The sequence below is a fragment of the Nicotiana attenuata genome, unplaced genomic scaffold, assembly GCF_001879085.1.
Source record: "Nicotiana attenuata strain UT unplaced genomic scaffold, NIATTr2, whole genome shotgun sequence".
NCBI lineage: Eukaryota > Viridiplantae > Streptophyta > Magnoliopsida > Solanales > Solanaceae > Nicotiana > Nicotiana attenuata.
This window is the reverse complement of record NW_017674587.1, coordinates 23,008-30,926: the sequence shown is the minus strand read 5'-3', so window position 1 is coordinate 30,926 and position 7,919 is coordinate 23,008. Positions and strand designations below refer to the sequence as shown.

At 45.8% G+C, this 7,919-nt stretch overlaps 1 protein-coding gene across 1 annotated transcript in view; it reads left to right on the top strand.

Annotated features, from left to right (window-relative positions):
* Window positions 1-7,919, top strand: part of LOC109218952 (COP9 signalosome complex subunit 2-like) — a 40,146-nt gene that overhangs the window by 24,126 nt on the left and 8,101 nt on the right. The window contains exons 5-7 of the mRNA XM_019383349.1: window positions 6,054-6,294; window positions 6,401-6,475; window positions 6,556-6,690. Of these exons, the coding sequence (XP_019238894.1) occupies window positions 6,054-6,294; window positions 6,401-6,475; window positions 6,556-6,690 (451 nt within the window). The remainder of the gene's footprint in view (window positions 1-6,053; window positions 6,295-6,400; window positions 6,476-6,555; window positions 6,691-7,919) is intronic.

Sequence of the window (7,919 nt, the reverse complement as noted above, 5' to 3'; positions counted from 1 at the left end):
CCCCCCCCCCCCCCCGGGGGGGCCTAAATGCAGTAATTTTATGATAAACTGGACTCGTTTAAAAATAACTTAAACGTGGACTCTAAAATAAGATGAGCCTATTAGCGAAAGCATGACTCCTATACGGCAGTCTGAAAATCAGGAATAGATGAGGATATTGCTGCATCAAAATTATGACAAAAAGACTAGCTGCCGCTTTGCACATGTAATGTCATGGGCGGCTTTCCAGCCATGCCCCATGACCCTTTGAGCGCGCCCCGTGGCGTCCTAGCGAACCTCCCAATGCCTAGCGCCACGGACGCCCCGTGGTCTTGGCCGCGCCAAGTGACAAGCGCGCAGGTGCCTCTGTCGCCCCACCGATATCCCTCGCGAGCGCCAAGCCGCAGGTAGAAGCCAACAGCGCTGCGCGCGCAGACAACGCCGCGCGCGCAGAACGTGATGCCAAAGACACTGTTGCTGACAACGGACCTGCTGCTGCCTTATAGAAAACCAAGTCATTTTCATTGTAAATATAGAGTAGTTTTATTTCATGTACTTCCATTATGTTTCTCTAGCTTAGTCAAGTCTAGTCTTGTAACTTTGGATTATTTTTTTTAAGTACTATTAGGGGGATCAAGTAATCAAAACTTTCTAGCAAGCAAGCAATTCTCTGTACTGGTGTCTCTCCCCCTCGACATCACGTTGCTTTTCTGTAATAGCTTTCATTAATGCAATCAAGCTTTCTTTCATTCTGAATTCTCATTTATGTTCTCTCAATTGCTCTTGACATTGATTTTCCCGTACGGCACTGACAATCTCGTCTAGCGTACGGAGGGGACCTCAGTTGGCGGACAGCAACTGCACTGACATCAGTTGCCTAGCCTTACGTCGCCCCTCCAAGGAATCAGGAAGGCGCCGCGTAACAGTTGGTATCAGAGCCTAGGCTCGACATCGGACGAGGGAACGTATTGACATACCACCATTTCTGACCATGGCGAATCATGGGGACCGCATTGCGGCCCTCGAAGGGACGGTTGAGGTATTGCGGCCTATTGTGGATACGGTGCCTGAACTAAGAACCAGCCTACTGCAAAGGTTGGACGACCTAGACCGCAGGGTGCTTCAGGTCGAAGTTGACGTTGAAAACATCAGTCGCGACTCCGAGGGAGACCGGCAGACGGCAGCCACAGAGGCAGCCGAAATCTTTGAGAAATTCGAGGGGCTCCAACAGGAGCGTACCGAGGATTTAGCCCACAGGGCATAAGAGGCAGAAAAGGTAACTGCCATGCAACAAACCATTGACAAATTGACAGACCAACTCAATGTTGTCAACACTGCTTTACAGGGCCTACTCCGAGGAGGTGGAAACCAAATCGGAGGTGCTGTGAACTCCGCTTCCGCGACAAAGAAGCTGAAAATTCCTGAGCCAAAGCCATACAGTGGAGCTAGGAATGCCAAGGAAGTGGAAAAAAACTTCATCTTTGACGTTGAACAGTATTTCGATGCTGTTGGGGATCTGGAGGAAGCTAAGAAGGTAGCAACTACTGCCATAAGGTTTCAACCCTTCCATGAAGGTGAAGAGTTTGTCCTTATCCCCCATGTCGCATATGCTGAGCATGAGTGCGGAGAATTCTCGCACGTAGTCCCGCACTGATTTTGTCTGGCGGAGCTCCCGTAATTTTCTCCTTGCATTATGTTCAACATTCTCGGGGAAGAACTGCAGGCGTATAGCTGCCTTTAGTTCGGCCCATGTCTCGAGAGCATCTTCACCGGCCTTGATGTCTTCGTACTTCACACGCCACCAGAGTTTAGCATCACCCTGAAGATATGCCCGCGTGGAGCTACAGAGACAAAGGGTAGATTCCCTTCCCAAGGCAATCCAAGCAGCTGAATGCCTTGGGGACTATCAAATGGAAGCTCGAAGGGACAGGCCTCAGCCGCCTGCCCGAGTAGGGTTCAAAGGGGGCCAGCCCAGCAGTGGTGGTCCTAGCAAAAATGGGGGAGATCGGAACTCAAACAAATCTAGAGCTCCTTCCTCCGGCAGCAACAGTGCTGCATCAAACAACAATGATCGGGCGAGAAAGCCTCCTTCAGGATGTCGTCATTGCGGCGGTCCACATTGGAACAATGAGTGCCCACATGCACAGATGAATGCCCATCAGGCTATTGATGATGGGACTGATGACGACTCAGACGATGCGGACCAGACTGAACCAGTAGGTGCCTTCAATGCAATTGTGGGTTCCATTTCTGAGGCACTAGCGGAGACCAGTGCTGGTATTCGTAAGAAGAAGGACTCATGTCCCGTCACCAGGAAAGGGAAAAAGAAGGCGAATGAAGAGACTGCTCTTAAACAAGAGAGGACCTTAATGTTCGTCGAGATGAAGGTGAATGGCAAGCCCATTCGGGCTATGATAGACACGGGTGCTACCTACAACTACTTAGCCTCGACTCAGGTGGAGCGCCTTGGACTAGTTGTAGGGAAAGGTAAAGGTAGCGTCAAGGCTATCAACTCACCTCCCCAGCCAGTGGGTGGAATAGCTAAAGAAGTACCGGTGAAGCTTGGGCCTTACAAAGGAAAATTCAACCTGCGAGTGGTGATCATAGATGACTTCGAGTTTATTATTGGGCTGGAATTCCTAAGGCAAACCAACACCATGCCTGTACCATTTGCAGACATGCTACTGATGATGGGTACCAATAGGGCCAAGCCCTGCATTATCCCGTGCCTGCCCATGAAGATGGCCGTTGAGAACATCTCGGCCTTGCAGTTGAAGAAGGGGGTCAAAAGGAATGAACCTACGTTCCTGGCAACCCTCTGCATTGAAGGTATAGAACGCTCCTCGGGTCCCATTCCTGAACCCGTGAAGGAGTTACTACTGGAGTTTGAAGATGTCATGCCACAAGACATGCCAAAGCGGCTCCCGCCTAGGCGCACTGTGGACCATGAAATTGAGTTGGTGCCGGGCGCGAAGCCACCTGCCCGGGCGCCTTACAGAATGTCACAACCCGAACTCACCGAGCTTCGGAGACAATTGACGGAAATGCTAGATACAGGGATCATTGTACCCTCCAAGTCCCCATATGGGTCCCCTGTTCTATTCCAAAAGAAACATGATGGCAGCCTGCGACTCTGTGTGGATTATCGAGCTCTAAACAAAATCACCGTGAAGAACAAGTACCCTATTCCCCTAATGGCGGACTGTTTGATAGACTGGGTGGTGCTACGGTGTTCACCAAGATAGATATGAAGACAGGTTATTGGCAAGTTCGGATTGCAGAAGGTGATGAACACAAGACGACTTGTGTGACAAGATATGGGTCGTACGACTTCCTGGTCATGCCATTCGGCTTGACCAACGCCCCTGCTACGTTTTGCACTCTCATGAACCGAGTCTTCCGAGAGTACATCGACAAATTTGTGGTGGTCTACTTAGATGACATTGTGGTATATAGCCAGACATTGGAAGAACACCTAGTACACTTGCCGTTGCGGGAACATGGACTATATGCAAAGTTATCCAAGTGCTCCTTTGCTCAGAAGCAAATTGATTTCCTCGGACATGTCATCGAGGAAGGACGCATCAAGATGGACCAACAGAAAATCCAGGCCATCACAGATTGGCCGACACCTAAGGATGTCCACGCCTTGAGGGCGTTCCTTGGCCTATGCAACTTCTACCGGCGGTTTGTGAAGAACTACTCACTTATCGCAGTGCCATTGACAGAACTCCTCAAAAAGGTCACACCTTGGGATTGGGGACCAAGGAGAGCAGAGGCCTTCAACGCATTAAAAGCGGCTATGTCTAGTAGCCCCGTCTTGGCCCTTCCTGATTTGGCCAAGCCGTTCGAGGTACAAACAGATGCTTCTGACTATGCACTCGGCGGAGTCCTGCTACAAGAAAGGCACCCTGTAGCGTACGAGAGTCGGAAGCTGAAGGATGCAAAGCGGCGCTATGCCGCCCATGAGAAAGAATTATTGGCTGTCGTCCACTGCTTGCGCCTCTGGAGGCACTATCTGCCGGGAACCCCGTTCGTGGTCAAGACAGACAACACAGCTGTTAGCCATTTCATGACCCAGCCGAAGCTGAACGATCGACAGGCCAGGTGGCAGGAATTCCTAGCTGAATTCCACTTCAACTTGGAGTATCGCAGTGGAAAGACCAATCATGTTGCTGATGCGCTCAGTCGGAGAGCTGATCTAGCATCAGTGTGCCTACTCGCCACCCTAAGGGGGAGCGAAGTAGCCACATCCATCAAGGACCAAATACGGGATCTACTCATCAAGGATCCTGCTGCTCAGTATTTATTTGAAGGGGTCCATGACCCTCGCCTATTGCAAAAATACATTAGACCCTTGTCCATTGAAAAGCGTATTGGGAAGGTTGCATACCGGGTGGATACCCCAGCTTGGTGGAAAATTCATCCTGTCTTCCATGTCAGTCTCCTGAAACCTTTTCGGGAAGACACGGAGGATCCTTCAAGGAGCCAGCTCACAATACCCAGTATTCGAGGTCCCAATTCAACCGGGAAAAGGCGTGTTGAAGCTATCCTTGATGACAGAGTGATTCATGCCTCAAGGAAAGATCACCAAGAGTTTTTGGTGAAATGGCAGGGCTGTGATGCAGAAGAGAATACTTGGGAGAGGGGAACAAACCTCAAAGCCTACAAGAGCCTCATTGAAGATTATTTTGCAAGTAAGGCGCCGAGGACGTCGCTAACTCAGGTGGGGGAGAATGTCATGGGCGGCTTTCCAGCCATGCCCCATGACCCCTTGGGCGCGCCCCGTGGCGTCCTAGCGAACCTCCCAATGCCTAGCGCCACGGACGGCCCCATGGTCTTGGCCGCGCCAAGTGACAAGCGCGCAGGTGCCTCTGTCGCCCCACCGATATCCCTCGCGAGCGCCAAGCCGCAGGCAGAAGCCAACAGCGCCGCGCGCGCAGACAACGCCGCGCGCGCAGACCGTGATGCCAAAGACACTGCTGCTGACAACGGACCTGCTGCTGCCTTATAGAAAACTAAGTCATTTTCATTGTAAATATAGAGTAGTTTTATTTAATGTACTTCCATTATGTTTCTCTAGCTTAGTCAAGTCTAGTCTTGTAGCTTTCGATTATTTTTTTTTAAGTATTATTAGGGGGGATCAAGCAATCAAAACTTTCTAGCAAGCAAGCAATTCTCTGTACTGGTGTCCCTCCCCCTCGACACCGCGTTGCTTTTCTGTAATAGCTTTCATTAATGCAATCAAGCTTTCTTTCATTCTGACTTCTCATTTCTGTTCTCTCAATTGCTCTTGACATTGGTTTTCCCGTACGGCACTGACAATCTCGTCTAGCGTACGGAGGGGACCTCAGTTGGCTGACAACAACTGCACTGACATCAGTTGCCTAGCCTTACGTCGCCCTTCCAAGGAATCTCAGGAAGGCGCCGCGTAACAATAAGTATGTGCATTATGGAGATGCTAAAATCTGAGTTAGTTTTTCCTAATTATCTAACGCAACAGTGCATTGATAAAAACTCATAGATTATTCAGCATGCAACTATTAATATGACCTGAAAGTCAAAATCACTTACCTCGGTTTTTAGAAAAAGAGGTCAGATTCAAATAGCAGACCTCTATTTCTTCTTCTTTATCTTTTTTAATGACCGAGAATTGCACTATTTTAGTTTAAAAGCTCGTAGGATAATGGGCTTGCCCTTTACCTTTCTTCACTTAAATGCCAAGCTTGGTTCACCAGCTAGTATTCGAACTCGTGACATGTGCCTATCACACAAGCCTGTCTTTCTTCTATCGACTCTTTTTCTCATTTCTGTGTGTATATGTGGCAACAAATTTCAAATCACTAACGAAGATAGAGTCTTTTTAGTTTATTTTTTAACTGCAGATTATTTTTAATGTTCTCTTCTCTGAATTGGAATGCTAAAAGGCTGGTTATTGTTTACACATCCAAGTTGTGTAAGACTTTATCCAGGTCTCATGCCTTATGCTTTCAACTAATGGGTCTCCTAAAGCTTTTAAGAATTTCAGAGCTACAATTTGCTTTTTTATTGTTATCAACTATCATTATTTCCAGGGGATTTAAAGCTTTAAAGCAAACTGTTAAGCTTTACTATAAGCTAGGGAAGTACAAGGAAATGATGGATGCTTATCGAGAAATGCTGACCTACATAAAATCAGCAGTGACACGGAACTATAGTGAGAAGTGTATGAACAGTATTATGGATTTTGTTTCTGGATCAGCTAGTCAGAACTTCAGCCTTCTGCAGGAGTTCTACCAGACAACACTGAAAGCCCTTGAAGAGGCTAAGAATGAGGTCAGAGTGTATTCCTCTTTTGGCATATAGGAGTCAGCTTGCAGGTTTCTCTCGAAGTTCTTGTGTCTTTTTGTTAAGGTCTCACCACCCACTCTTGCTTTCACAGAGGTTATGGTTCAAGACGAATCTAAAGCTTTGCAAGATTTGGTTTGACATTGGGGAATATGGACGAATGAGCAAGGTATCTTGCTTGATCAAATTAGTATCTGTAGCTATTATTTTGCTATGGTGTTCATGAACATAACTTGACCACTTTGTTAGATTCTGAAAGAGCTCCACAAATCCTGTAAGAAAGAAGATGGCACTGATGATCAGAAAAAAGGGACACAATTGTTGGAGGTATATGCAATTGAGATTCAAATGTACACAGAGACGAAAAATAACAAAAAACTGAAGGTATTTTAATACCTTTTTACAATCAGTCTCTTTCAATTCAAATGCCAATTTCGGATAATTCTCTATGTCTAATTTGTCTTGGTTTTTGTTGTCTCCTTTATTTTTAAAGAATGTTACTTCTAGAAGCTCCCTCTTTTGGAAACAAAAATACCTCGATAAAAAGTACATTCTGAAATAGTGATTGGGACTCTTTGGAATTTTGCTTGTCTTTGTAACACACATAATTTGCTTTAATTTTTCTTTTCTTTTCCCGACGTTAGTAAAAATCTATTAAATTCCTCCAAGAAATATTAGGAAATGAATTATAGAAGTTTCTGTCATTGTTTAAAGTATCTAGCAGTATGGAATTCTTCACCTTCCTAATTGAACTTCATTCTTTTAAAATCCTCTCTTTGGTCTCTGTATTACCTTGATCCTTTGCCAATTAGTTTATAAGGCGCATGTGCCCTGGTGATAAATGAAGTTATAGTATAACCACAAGATGGTGGTTGTAGAATAGCCAGGAACTGCTCATAGGAAAAGGACAAAACAGCTGTAATCAAGCATATACCTTCACATGCAGAATGACAGGGAGGTATCAGGGGATTAGGCAGCCAGCTTAATCTTCTTGTCATTCAGAGATGCTTACTTTGCTTTTAACGATGGTTTGGTAGAGCAGTCAATTCAGATGAGATCCTTAACTTGAACGATAAAGTTGTCTCATCGTCCATAAATCATGACATTTCCATTTGCGGAAGCTGTTCTATCCAGTTCTAGGCAAGTGTAGGTTTCCGAAGGATTCTTTTGATAAGTGAGAGAAATCTTGAGGGGAAGAAAGAGAGAACTTGACTTTTCTCTAACTTGTTACCAGTGTTGTAAAGAGCGTGAAGCGAGAAGCGAAGAGCTCGCTTTTTTGAAGTGAAGCGGAATTTTAAAAAAAATATTAAAATAAATATTGAAACAAAAAAAAAGGCAGTAAGACTAAGAAGAACTGAAACAAAAAAGAAGGCAGTAAGAACTAAGAAGAACTGAAACAAAAAAGAAGGCAGTAAGTAATAAAAAAATTGGGCAGCATTTCGCTGCAATTTAAGACTGAAACAGTGAAAGAAAAAGAAGAAGAAGAAGAGAATGAGAAAAGAAGTGCTGAAGGAAAAAAAAAATTTGGCAGCATTTCGCTGCTATTTTGAGGCTGAAACAGTGATAAGAAGAAGAAGAAGAAGTCACATACCTGGGCTTGAACTTAATGAAAA